The following is a 14,237-nucleotide window of genomic DNA, read 5'->3' as shown; positions in this document are numbered from 1 at the left end:
AATCAGAACATAACACTGACTGTGACGCAACAGTCGCGATCACTACGCCCCCAACATTTGCATAAACCCGCCCTTGTTCTAAGCCGGCCGAACCATCAGAAGCTCTGCAGGTATTGTAAATAAACAAGCGCGGACAACAGCGAAAATAACAAAATAAATGTTATGTTCCAGGCCGTGCAGGGGGTGTGAAGTGCAGGGATGGGTTGGTGTCTGTATTCAGAAAGGCACAGAAAGCAAATAACGCGAGCCACTAAAGGGACATGGTTAGCTCCTTGCTAGCGGTAGCCTGTGACAGTACATAAGATTTCACTCTCAGTAAGGAGAGATGAGGATGATGGCGAATGACTTACAGATCCTGAGCACCACTGACAAGCATCTGATCTTGTGAAATGTGTGGAAAGTACTGTTACTCCATAATGTAAACATAGTTTGTGTGATCGCGTCTCTTGAAAGTGAAACTATAACGCGATCGATGGATCGTTCAAAAGCAGTTTCAATGCCTCGCATATTAATAACGGCTCCCTGATGCCCGCGTTTTATATACAGTATAATTACCCGACGATATAACTGCGAGAGAAAGTATTTAAATATATATTTTCCTCCCTGTGCTTCCTTCTTGCTGATGAGCCGTACTGTGAAACAGCCAATCAGAGCAGAGCTCATTATTATTCATGACCCTGCCAAATAAGCCAATAACAGACCGTTTCATTCTAGGGAGAAATCCTAGGGTTGTAAATGGACATGTAAAATTGTTTCTGGAGATTTTGTGCCCTTACCTAAGCCACATACCTTCTGTGTAGATATCAGAGAACAATTTAAAATACTGTATCAATGCATTCTATGGCACCTTTAATGTTCTGTAATTAATCATGTTTCTGCAATACGATAATTTTCCTGTTTATTACTGTGATGCTGCTTTGAAACAATCTATATTGCATAAAGCACCATAGAAATAAGTGTGACTTGACTAGAATGTATGGTAATGGGTTGTAACACACACACACACACACACACAGACCTCCATGCCGAGGCGGATGTCCTCCAGCACACCGTCCACCACATGAATGCCCACGTCCTCCTGATACGCCACCAGTCCGGCCAGCAGGTTGGCCACGCAGTGGATGCTGTTGTATTTGACGTTCCAGATGTTGATCATACAGCAGATCAGGTAACTCTTCACCTCAGGATCTTGCCAGGGCACCTTCCTCAACTGCCTCAACACCTACAGACAACAAAACTGATTTTACACACAACTAAAGCTAAATGCACTCCTCCAGTATTTTGCTTGTTTTTGGTGTCTTTGTAGATTGGGAACAGCCTAAAATAAATCTAATACAAACATTAATACATTTAAATAATGTACATTTTATAAATAAATAAATATATCTATATATGTATATTGTTATGTTATATATAAAAATTTTACACACAATTATTAAATAATAGATACTTTAATAAAACTATTTAATAATAAGATACATCTTTTCTAAATATTTTTATATTTATGCTTTTTGATGTATTTTCTACTATATATGAATTTATACTTTTACTATATATAAAAATATAACACACACAAACACACTCTATTATTATAAAACATTATACTTTTATAATAATGCATAATAAAATATATATTTAACATTTATGTTTTTAATGTGTTTTAAAGTATTTACAATATTGTTTCATAATATATTAGTTAATGCAGTATCTTTATATTTTATATATTGTAATATAATTAAAAAAATATATGTAAAATTATATATATATATATATATATATATATATATATATATATATATATATATATATATATATATACACTAGTAAAACAATTATATATATATAGAAGTTCACGCTTCTTTTGGTCACAAATTATGCGTGACACACCTTCTCAGTGGTGACCTTGGACAGGTCTTTGTAGAGCAGTTTGCGGATGTACTCCTGCAGCGGCGGCCTCTTCTTGCGGACCGTCTTCTCCACGGGGGGCGGGTTGCAGTAGTAATAGGCGTTCTCCACCATCGTCACGTAACGCACATCCAGATGCTGAGCCTGTTTCTTCCGCATCATTTGCTCCTGTAAACACACACACGATCAACAGCATGAAGAGGGTGGCTGCAGGTTTGCATGTTAGTGTGTCTGCTTGTGTGAAGACGGACCAGTAAGACGCTCGTGCGCAGGTGAGAGTCCGGCGAGCGGAAGAGAAAGCGTCCACAGGTCTCCAGCAGTGTGCAGGCCATCTCGATATGATGGTGAGAGAAATCAGACAGCAACATCTGCACACACACACACACACACAGACACAGAGAGAGCATTAGAGATGCTGAAATAAATGTCTGTATTGAGGATATGATGATACCAAAGTTTCAGCAGCCTATGTTATTATCAGCACATGAACTTTAATATCACAGCAAAGCTAAAATGCTACTGACCCAGTGCTATTTTAGTATTACTGATATATACTATTAGTGTATTAAAAATTTATTTAATTTTAATTTTTATATTTGCAGGGTTTTTTATATTTTCATTTCATTAAAATTTTTAGTAAAAAAAAACTATGTATTTTTTTAAATTTTAACAAATTTATTTATTTTTAAATATCTTTTATATCTTTTTATTTCGTTTTAGTCCTAGTACTTTTAGTACTTCCATTTAAAATTATTTTATATATCAGTTAGTTCCAGTGTAATTTTAGTATCATTGAGATACTATTATAGTTTTTATTTATATTTTCAAGATATTGTTTTTATATTTTCTGTTATTTTAATTTCACTTAAAGTTTCAGTATTTTGTCATTTCTATTAGTTTTTTTTTTTAAATATGTCTACATAGTTCTATTAATTTTTATTTCAGTTTAATTTGTTATTTTAGTGCAAGTTAAACGTATTTATTTTTTATCAATTAGTTCCCATGTTACTTTAATATATTTACATTTTTATATTTCCTGTTTGCATCTTTATTTTAGTTAATTATTTTGCCATTTTTATTCGTTTTTTCTAGACAGTTTTTATGTCTATATGATTTTTTTGGTTTTTCAAGTTAAAATAAATAAGAAGTACATTTAATTTTATTTCAAGTAACAAATGTTTTTCTAATGGTTTTTGTTTTAGTTATAGGTAACTATAAAAACCCTGGCTAGTCTGTTTAGTTTTCAGTTCTCTCATTAATTCTATTAACATTTCTAATTTTGTTTTAAAGATTTTTTAAGTTGAAGTTTGTCATCTAATATTTATATTTTATTTTAGCTTAATTTCAATGACCAAAAATGAAAATATTTACACTGTATTGAACTCACTCCTTAATATAAAGCACATATTAAATAAAAACAAATCAAATTAAAAGAGACTGCTATCATTACATTTTTTATTTTAGTATGGACTTCATAATGAAGCACTATTGTTGACATCCCTAGCTAGTACACACTGTAGGTGTTCACCTTGAGGCAGTGCAGCGTGTCCGTTTTGGACAACATCTTGAACTTGGCCAACTCCCCGATGAACCTCACCGTCTTATTCTTGGTCTCAATGTTGATTTGGTCCTTCTTTCTGATCTGCAAGAAACACACAAACACACTCACTTTCATGTGTTATTTGTGCTAACTAGTTTCTGGTGACTTGCAGACCCAGACTCATTTTAGGGCATCCTGGTTTGATAGCGTTTAGCCCATGAGAAACACACTCACGTGAAATCTGAAATCTCCTTTGAGCATTGAGCAGAGGTCATCAGCTATGTCAGACATACACGGGTGTAGAGTGGCCACCAGACGAGCGTAGAACGGCAACAGATCCAGCCTGACACACACATTTGTAAAATTATTAATGCACAGCCACACTTCAAATCTGAATGAACACTTGATAAGATCAAATGACTGAAAACTCAAGAGCTCTGGCTCCATCTAGTGTTCACATCTACAGATGCTGTAAACACACACACACACACACACACACACACACACACACTCACACACCTCTGTCTGGGCACCGTGAAAAGAGCTCGAACCAACTTCCTGCGATTGGACTTGGTGTTCATGTTCATACAGAAGTCCATAGCAGCCTGAAAACACACAGGAACACGTTTGAACACAAAACAAGCATAACAACCCATCAGCCCCATATGAAATAAAGCTGAAATAATATAAACGTAATAAATTAAAAACTTACTCTTAAATGAAAATTAGATGTGGAAAATAAATAGATTTAAGATAAATATAAGTTTTTTTAAAATCATTACAATGATAAAAGCATAACAAAATGACTAAAATAAAATTAAAATATATTAACAAAAAAATATTCAAATCAAATCTTCAATGAAAAACTTAAAAATAGAACTGAAAAAAGTATATATACTTTATATTATACGCAATATATTTTATATTATACATATATTTGATATTATCCATCAATATATTTAATATATAACATAACATTTTTCTTAAATACATGTATGTGTTTGTATATATATATATACACATAATAAATATACACAGTACACACACATAAATTATATAAACAAAAACCTTTATTTTGGATGTGATTAATCGCGATCAATCGTTAGACAGCATTAATATATAAGTTGAAGTAATAAAATTACTAAAACTGAAATAATGTATTAAAGAAGAATAGAAATATTAATAACCTAATAAAATGATAAAAACAACAAAAATACTAAAACTAAAATGAAATCTGAAAATATAAACAAAATAAAAGTACTTAATGCAAAGCTTTATAAAAAATGTACAATTATATATTTACTTACTTTACTTTACTTTACTTTTGTCATTTAGCAGACGCTTTTGTCCAAAGCGACTTACAAATAAGAAAAAGTAACTAAAACTAAAAAGTTACAACTCTATAAATACTATCTACCCACATATTTAAGAAAATAAAGAAATTAAATAAAAAGCTACTACTATCCCTTGCCGGTGTCCCTGCCCGGTGGAGTCGCACGGTAGAGTCGATGGTCTTTACACTCTTTGGTCTTCACACTAAGAGGGCTTCACACGACGACTGCCGCGACCGCTGCCGCGGTATAATAACCTTTATTATACCAAACCAACAAATGATCATTTCAATTCAGCTGGACCCACTTTCCTGTTTATCAACTACAAATGGCCAAGCAAGTGCACACACTGACAAGATACACGATACAGTACGAGACCAAACGCGATTTCAGCAACTCTCATCCTAGTAAACAAAATAAGCGTTTCCTAGCAACGGCAAATGCGCTAAACACTGAGACAAGTAAATACACTTACGAGCTGATTTTAAACTTCCGCTGATAGACTGCTTCTCTTAAAGACCACTTCATTACACTGCCTTCTGCTGGCGCTTGAACCCACTTTCCTGTTTATCAACTACAAATGGCCAAGCAAGTGCACACACTGACAAGATACACGATACAGTACGAGACCACTACAAGTATTTACAAGTTTAAGTACTAAAATTACAAAACTGAAATAAAAGTAAATCAATGATAAATAAAATATTTAAAAAAAAATAATAAAAAATGATAAAAGCTCAACAAAATTACTAAAATAAAAACTTAAAATCTAAACATGAAATAAAATAAAAGTATTCAATTAAAAAAATAGAATAAAAATTATAATTGGCAGACGCTTTAAGTTGAAGTACTCAGATTTTTAAAACTGTGTGTGTTTTAACTCTTTACCTTGTCAATCAGGTCTCTGTTGATGCAGTTTGGGAGCTGCTGGATGAAAGCGTCCACGATGAGTTTAAGATGAGAGCCGGTGCTGGCCTCCTCATCCTCCTGCTCTGTACACACACACACACACACACACACAAATGACATGACAATTCAAACACTGACTTATGATAATGAATCCGCACATATATAAAATTACAGTCACCAGGGGAAAAAAAAAAGCAAAATACAGATAAAGTCGGGCTGCTGGAAAGATCCTGCACTTCCCCTTCAGTGCCCTCTGGAGGTTTAGGAGGTGCATTGATCAGTGGGTTTCATTGAGAAAGCATGTTTACCTTGCTCATCCAGTAACTTTTTGGCCAGTTCTTCACTTTCAGTCTCGTCAGGTGTGTCCAGATCTATCGGGTCATCAGTGATGTCCAGCGCTTCCAACTCCATCTCCAACTCCTCAGTGCTGTTTACCTCTTGTCCTTCTGCACACAAAGACCACATAATGTTTCACATACTTAAAAAAAAAAAAAAAGCAACAAAAAAAAAACTGTATAAACAAACTAATAAAAAATAATAATAAAATAAATGCAAATTACTACAATGAAAATAGAAACAGAAAATGTAAAAAAATAAAACACTAATTCAAAAAAATAAAAAAAATAAAAAAAATAAAATTCTGAAATAAAATAAATGCTAAATAGGAAAATAAAAGCAAAAACTATTTTAAAAAAAATACCAATCTATTCAAAAGGAAATTACTAACAATTACCAAAAAGGATTTTTTTAAAATATAAAAATAAAGGCTAATTCTAAATATTAATAACTACTATGACAGTATATAAGTAATAGTGGAAGCATTCGGTACCTTTGCTGGTTTGGCTGCCCTTCTCGTTGTCCTTGAAGAGGATAGCAGGTACAAACGCCTTCAGATCCACCAGGTTCTCGTAGAAGTTCCTTGCATCCTCGTCCTCCCAGATCCCTCCATCCAGATCGTACTCTCCCGGTTTCCCCGGCGTAAAGATATCGATGCCCGGACCGTGTTCTGCCACACAAATCAACAAATCATGCGCATGTCAAGACAAACTCTTACACGGATGAAGTCGTGCCGACTGTCGCACCTTCCTGGATGGTTTTGTCCTGAGGAAGTTCAGGCATGTTCTCGTCCAGCAGATCGGCCAGCGTTTGTGTGTTTGCCAGCAGCTTCTGATAGGAGGTGGCAAACTCCTCATACTGCTTATGTCTGTCCTCGCTGAGCTCTCCTTTAGAGTGCAGGATACGCCTGCACAGAGACACGCAAACAGTGAAGATAATTCCAAAGCAGAAGCACATCTCAGAGCAACACACAGCACTGGTTCTGAACCTGCATTTTAGAATGAATCGGTTGAGTGAATAATTCAATAACCCATTCATAAAGACAGAAGTAGCCTAACTTTCTGAAGGGATCAGCAGGACTGAGTTAATGAATCATTCACTCACTCATTAAGATTTAAGGAAATGGATCAGCTAGGGATAAATTTAAGTAAATGCATTTATGCCAGTTATGAGCTTCATTAAACAGTCTGTGTAAATATCAGTGTTAATTTATTATAGTTTTTATTAATATTTTGAATTAGATTTATTTTAATATTTTCTGTTTTCATTTTAGCTACAGTTTTAGTCATTTTGTTGAGCGTTTTCAATATTTTTAATAGTTTAATTTTATTATAGATTTATTAATATTTTTATTATAGATTTATTCATATTTTGTACTTTCATTTTAATTTGAAAGTTTCGGTCATTTGTATTAGTTTTATTTTATTATAGTTTCTAATTAAAACTTTGAAGGAGTTTTTATTTGTCTTTTAATTTTAGTGAAAGGTTTAGTAATTTTCTTAGGTGTTTTTGTCAATTTTATTATTTTTTTCATATGTCGTTTTTTCCCTTTATTTCATTTTTAGTTATTTTCGTATATAATCTAAAAAAAAAAGAGAGAAATGCTGCCTTGTCAACTAGCTGAAATACATATTTTTTACTTTATATATTGTACTGTCTGATTTTGTTATATTATTCTTACTGAATTCATTAATTAAATATATGAAAATTACATAAACGATGCATACATGCTTAGAGACTCTCATTAAACGCTATGAAAAATGCAAAACAAAAACTTCCAGACATTATGACCTCTAGAAGGAAGTTTTACCATATAGGAATCAGAATATTGCACTGTCAATAATCAAATCAAATCGAATCGTAAGATTGCAAACAATTCCCACCCCTAACGGACCCTTGTTTCAGACAGTTATGACACATTTCCACAGTTATTAACATTGTGTAAATGGAAGACTTCATTATCCAGACGGACCTGTTCTGTCTCTCGGTGTTCTGCAGCTCTCGGTGGTCTTTCTTCAGGTGTTTGGTGAGGGAGGTGAAATATTCTCTCAGCAGGTTCTGGAACGGCTGCTGTTTCTCCGCATTAATGATCTGACTGGGTGGGAAGGACAAGCTGAACTTCTCTACCGCATTCTTGACCTTCCGCGGCACCAGCCCGGCGATATCGTCTCCGCAGTGCTTGCAGAAGCTGATGATGACGGAAACGTGAGTGTGCGTCTCTCGGTCGGTGCCGATGATGTTCTTCAGCTGCTCGTAGATGAGCGACAGCCCTTCTTTATCCGTGAACAGACCCACGATGGTGAGCTCGGCGATGAAGCGCAGGTCGGTCCGCAGTTTGCTCACGTTGGGTGACTTCTCCTCCTTCCTGGCCTCGAAGTGCCTCTTCCAGCCGCCGAGGAGAAGCGGTGCAAACTCGGCGTAGCGCTGGTGGAACAGGGAGCAGAGATGCACGGCGCAGCCTACGTCCGAGATCTTCAGCTTGGCCTCCACCATGGAGCTCACGGCCTCGCCGATGTACTTGCTGAGGTTGAGTGAGTCGAAGTCCTGCGACAGCGAGCCACGCTGCTGCTCCGTGAGCGTGCGGAGCTTCTTGACGAACGCCGTGTTCTTCTTCAGGCTGGAGTCCAGGCGGCTGAAGAAGGCCTCCTCGGGACGCGTCTCCTGCACGTGCTGGTTCTTCGCTCGCAGCTCCTTCCTGCTGTGGTGACGCTCCCACGCCTCCTGCTGGAGCTGTTCGGACTCCTCCTTTTCCCTGATGAGAAACAAACAACAAACTGTGATTACAAAGAATCAGAGTTAATTAAGTAGCAATGAGATGCTATTACCGTATTGACCCGAATATAAGACCACCCCGCTTTTTCCAAAAAAACTAAAACAAAACAAAAACACCCCACCAAATCTTGTTTTATTAAGATTTTTTTTTTTAATGCATTTAACAAAAAAAGCCTCTAACACTAACTTTCTCTATTCTTTCTCTCTATATCTATATATATAACCGAGACTTGTCATAGCACTTGCTTATCATTGCTCTTTTGTTGGTTTTGATTGCTTCTATTGTCCTCATTTGTAAGTCACTTTGGATAAAAGCATCTGATAAATGACTAAATGTAAATTTTTATATTGCATATTTTTTCCCATTTTAATTTTTGTTTTGAAAGTATAGTAAATACTGGTAAAATGTACCAACAATCACATTTAAAAATATACACTTTTTGATATACCATAAAAATAACAGGTAGCCCATCTGAATTAGGCTATCAATCTCATAGTAGTTAATTTCATTAACAGTGAAATCTTATTGTAGTCTTCAAATCTGGCTACTGGCTTACATTTTTTAAATCGCTTACAGAGGAAGTTTGTTCCCATCAGGCTAACACGACAGTCACGACTCATGCCGCTGTAAGCTTTTCTTTTTCTTTTGTTTTCACTCGCGATCTTCTAACATTATTACAACACGTTACATTACGTATTTCTTGGCACACTCATTTTACGCGTATGTGGCGGCACCTATTGCTGTGGGTCTAGACCCTGAATATAAGATGACCGGTGACTGCGTTTTTTCAGATGCATTTCCAAGAAAAAAATATTTGGGTCAATACGGTATATTTTTATTAATAACTGAAATAAGTTTATTATTTTTCTGCTTTTATTTAATTTTTTTTTTAAGTTTTAAAATCGTGTTTTTGTCATTTTTTTTAATCAGTTTTTGTGTTTCATCAATGTCCATTTAGTTTTAATATTTTTTATTTCATTTTGTAGTTTTTGTTATTTTAGTATATCAAGGAAAAGTAAATGAAAATGCCATTTTCTTGGAACTAGATGAATTTGAAGTTTTTAAAATTTTATTTTATTTTATTTCAGTTAATCTTATCAAATAAAATGTTTATTATGGCTTTAGTTTTAGTTAACTATAATAACCCTGCAAAGCAAAACCATACATTTTGATGAAATTAGTTTTTATTTTTATATTTTCTGTTTTATTTTAAGTGTTTTTGTTTGTTTTAGAAATTTTTATAAGGTCTTTTTTTATGTCTATAAAGTTTTCATTACTTTTTATTTCAGTTTTAGGTTTAGTTATTTGACAACATCAAGTACATCAAATAATAAATCAAATGAAAATGAGAAATGTTTCCTAGGGAACTAGATTAATTAATTTAAAAAAAAAAGTTAAAATTATTTTTTTCAAGTAACAATTATGACTGGTTAATCAAAAATAAAAAAACATTTTGTAAAAAAAAAAAAAAAAAAAAAAAAAATATATAATAAATAAATAAATACAAATAACTAATAAAAAGTGGAGCTTTAATCAGAATGCTGTGTTGAAAATTATGTTTTTCAAAGAACTTGGTTTCTTGTTGCAACAATCACAACTTTCTGTAGGAATATTACATTTTTTATATGTAATCATATTTCATATGTTTACATCGGTAAATATGTAAATATGATTTGAAATAAATATGACTTTAAATGTTCCTTTAGTGTTTTGTAAAAATAACTGTGCTATATTGTCCAGCCCTCTTACTTGAGTTGTGCAGCCTCTTCCTCTTTCTGTCGTCTGGCTTCCTCCTCCAGGAGCTTCTTCTCCTGCTCCTCCTGCTGTCTCTTCTCCTCCTCCTCTTTCTTCTTCTGCTCCTCCTCTGCCCTCTGCTTCTCCTCCTCTTTCTTCTTTCGCTCTTTCTCCTCCTTCTTCCTCTTGTCCTCCTCAGCCCGTCTCTTCTTATCTTCCGCCGTCTTGCCTCCGTCCTTCTTCCCGCTCATCTTGGTCTCATCTTTGCTCTTGTCGCGAGACGCGGCGGCCGGTCTGTCTGCGTCTCTGTCCTTGTTGCTGAAGGAGCCCGTCTCTCTCTCCTCCATGTTGACGGACTTCTTACGCTCAGCAGGCATACTGCTACTGCAAAACAAAACAATAAAACAAATTAAACCATATCTGTTAATAAAAACAAGGATAGAAAGTCAAGGGTTGTGTTTTGCATACTGCACTGTATACGTTTTTTTTTGCATTTTTAATAAAATTTTCAATTGAAAAATATACTGTTTACAAAACATATTTAATGAAATTTTGCATGTGGCACATGATTTAAAAATTATTTGTTTTGAAATACATTACACTGTATATAGCACACTTTTTCTGCATTTTTAAACTAAATTTTGCATTAGGAATATTATACTGTATATTATAGTGTTTTTTATTTATATTTAGCACTTGTGATCAAATGCTGCACATGACACACTTCAAATTTTGCCCATGGAATACTTTTTAACAATTTTAAACGTTTTTGAAAACAATTTGGCACTGAAAAAATTATACTGTAATATAATACTGTAAATAATCAAATATAATAATATAATAAAATATATACAATTTTCATTAAAAAACATTGTTGTGTATACAGCATACTGTTTAAAACATTTTTATTTTTTAAGTTGCAGTTTTAATCTAAATTTTTCGTTTAAAATTTTACACAACTTTTTTTATATATATTTAGCACTTGCAATCAAATTTTGCACAAGGCATACTGTTCTTAAAAATATTTTGCATTTTTAACAAACTATGCATTAAAAGACATTATACTGTATACGGCATACTTTTTAAAATACTTGTAAGAGCATACCGTTTTTTATATTTTGCAGTAAAATTTGAAATTTAGCATTGACAAATGTACCGTATACAGATAGTTTTTTTTCTTTTTTTTTTACGTTTATTTGAATAGGGACAATACAACAGACATAATTCCAGACAAAGACAGGAAAAAATGCACTGCACATAGAGATTATAGCAGAAGCTAATTTGCATCTCATGTCCCTAGAAAGGCTTTTCTATAAAATCTATACAAATATAAATATCCAAAATAATTATAATAAAATAACTATATATACCTAAAAAACTAACGTTACAAATTCTTCATACAATATCCTCATACATCACAAACAGAATACAAAAAAAAAACCACATGCCCAGTTTTTATAGATTTTCTGTTTTCTTTCTATTAGAAAAACACAAAGACAGTTTTCTTAACATTTAATGTAAGATTATTTTCCTGGAGCCACCTAGATATCTTTTCCATTTGCTCATTGAAAAGTGCTGATGATTTAGCAGATGTATATATTACTGTATCATCAGCATAGAGCTGACATTCAACATCTGGACAACTACATGGCAAATCATTTATAAACAAACTGAAAAGCTATGGACCCAAAATTGAGCTTTGAGGTAAGCCCATTTTATTCCTTATAAACACTGATTTTGTATCCTCGATTTTTACACACTGTTCCCTTTGCTTTAAATAAGAGGTAAACCACTCAAGTGATCGTTTACTAAAGTTAAATGTACTTCATTTAGATATCAAGATAGTGTGGTTAACTGTGTCAAAAGCTATTTTCAGATCTATAAACACAGCACCCATCACATGCCCCTGATCCAAAGAAGATCGAGCCTTTTCTAAACAATAACAAATAGCCGTTTCTGTAGAATGCTGTGGTCTAAAACCAAATTGATGCTGATGAAGGAGATTATTACTTTCTAAATAATTTATGAATTGCTCGGCCACAACTTTCTCTAAAAGCTTAGACATAACTGGTAAAATTGATATTCTTGACTTCTTTTTTTAAAAAGATTTTCCACTTTTAATCAAATTTATGCTGTATACAGTGCACTTTTGTTTTTGTTTAGTTTGTTTTTAAGTTTTGCACTTTTAATCACATTTTAAAAACTATTATCAGATCAAATTCATTAAAAATGTTAGTCACTCTGGATAAGATGTACTTATACTGTACTACTGCATTATGGGATATATATATCATCCCAGGCTGCTCTGGTTGTATATGTATACCCCACATTTTGGCCATGCCGTGATTATTTGATTAGTTTATTTCAGACATGTAAGGTGTAGTCCAGGTCAGGTGGTGTCAGCACCTCAAACACACCTGTCAATCACGCTCAGGTGTGTTTAATGAGTTAATGGTTCTAGAGACTCTGCAGAATCTGATCTACAGACAGATTCCGGTTCCGGTTCCAGGCTCATACAAGCCAAGCCACACACAAACACTCTCAGAACACATTCACACACATATCCTACTTTTTATGCCCTAAAAAAGACCCTCAATAACAAACAAAGAAACAAAACAAGGAACAAACACATCGTCCAAATAAAAACAATCAGCAACAGCTGCATTAACAAAAGCCGGTCAAATAAACCAGATAAACACTTTCTGTCACTGTCATCTCAATTAATAATATGCAGTTCATATATATAACATAAATACGATCATTTTAATGAAGCGATTTGATGTTTTAACTAAGTGTTTATGAATTAGCATTAGCCGTTAGCTGTTTGAGGCCGCTGATATGTCAAATATCAACACGTTTATGAAAACAGACGGAAATTATAAAAACAAAGAGATTTTCTGTCAGTCATATGAACACTGTTGTGTTTTGAATGAAATGTCAGTCTTACCTCATGCGCTTGTGTTAATATTCATAAGTTTAGTCTGAAAATGACGGCGCTCGGTAGTTTTTAATAATAGGACCCCTGAATACGGCGTCCCCAAACGTGCCTGATCAAAATATATCATTCACCTCAAAAATAGCCTACGTGAGGATAAAAATTATAAAATTGCAAACCTAGAAAAATACATATAACACGTACATATACCCTAACCCTAAAATAAATACATATCACACCTCCAATGTTTAGCTTTAACCCGTTTAATAAACGCCGCTTATATGTTCATTTTATGTGTTTATTTCATGTTACAGTAACCCTTCAGACAGGGTAAAAAACCTTTCATTATCTATCTATCTATCTATCTATCTATCTATCTATCTATCTATCTATCTATCTATCATTAATCACCAGAATGATATACGTATATTGCATTTATTTATAATAGTATAGCAATGTAAGCTTTGAGATTCGTTTAGTGTCATTTTTATTTAGTTTAATCTAGGTAGCTAGCTATATAATTATGAACCACCCAAAAGATTGCATTTATTTCGCATAATTTTCCCTTAAGAGTTACAAATAATTACAAAAAACAGTTGTATGCATATTCATTATTCAAACAGCTACTTATAAAAGTAGTTTTTACATCAGAAAGTGTCATAAATGATCACAAGAAAACAAGACAGAAAAATTATAATAATGCATGGCCGCTTAGAACGTACTAGGGCTTTCTTTGTAAATCATATTTGTCTATTATGAAGTTTTATTGCATTT

The 14,237-nt window shown here is 33.6% G+C and overlaps 1 protein-coding gene across 2 annotated transcripts in view; it reads right to left on the bottom strand.

Moving 5' to 3' along the window:
- The window catches only part of LOC306858718 (regulator of nonsense transcripts 2-like), a 26,282-nt gene extending 12,715 nt beyond the window's left edge, over positions 1 to 13,567 (bottom strand). For both annotated transcript variants that reach the window (XM_079399391.1, XM_079399392.1), the window contains exons 1-13: positions 13,476 to 13,567; positions 10,544 to 10,912; positions 7,994 to 8,773; positions 6,768 to 6,928; positions 6,515 to 6,691; positions 5,994 to 6,131; positions 5,665 to 5,768; positions 3,965 to 4,050; positions 3,680 to 3,788; positions 3,434 to 3,547; positions 2,157 to 2,273; positions 1,888 to 2,073; positions 1,019 to 1,222 (exon numbers count right to left, since the gene is read on the bottom strand). In XM_079399391.1, coding sequence (XP_079255517.1) covers positions 1,019 to 1,222; positions 1,888 to 2,073; positions 2,157 to 2,273; positions 3,434 to 3,547; positions 3,680 to 3,788; positions 3,965 to 4,050; positions 5,665 to 5,768; positions 5,994 to 6,131; positions 6,515 to 6,691; positions 6,768 to 6,928; positions 7,994 to 8,773; positions 10,544 to 10,912; positions 13,476 to 13,480 — 2,550 coding nt within the window. In that variant the 5' untranslated portion in view covers positions 13,481 to 13,567. The remainder of the gene's footprint in view (positions 1 to 1,018; positions 1,223 to 1,887; positions 2,074 to 2,156; positions 2,274 to 3,433; positions 3,548 to 3,679; positions 3,789 to 3,964; positions 4,051 to 5,664; positions 5,769 to 5,993; positions 6,132 to 6,514; positions 6,692 to 6,767; positions 6,929 to 7,993; positions 8,774 to 10,543; positions 10,913 to 13,475) is intronic.
- Positions 13,568 to 14,237: the final 670 nt, after the last annotated feature.

This window comes from Barbus barbus, assembly GCF_936440315.1.
Source record: "Barbus barbus genome assembly, chromosome: 39".
In the NCBI taxonomy this organism is placed as follows: domain Eukaryota; kingdom Metazoa; phylum Chordata; class Actinopteri; order Cypriniformes; family Cyprinidae; genus Barbus; species Barbus barbus.
The sequence above is the reverse complement of the archived record's forward strand: the minus strand, read 5'-3'. Positions and strand labels throughout refer to the sequence as shown.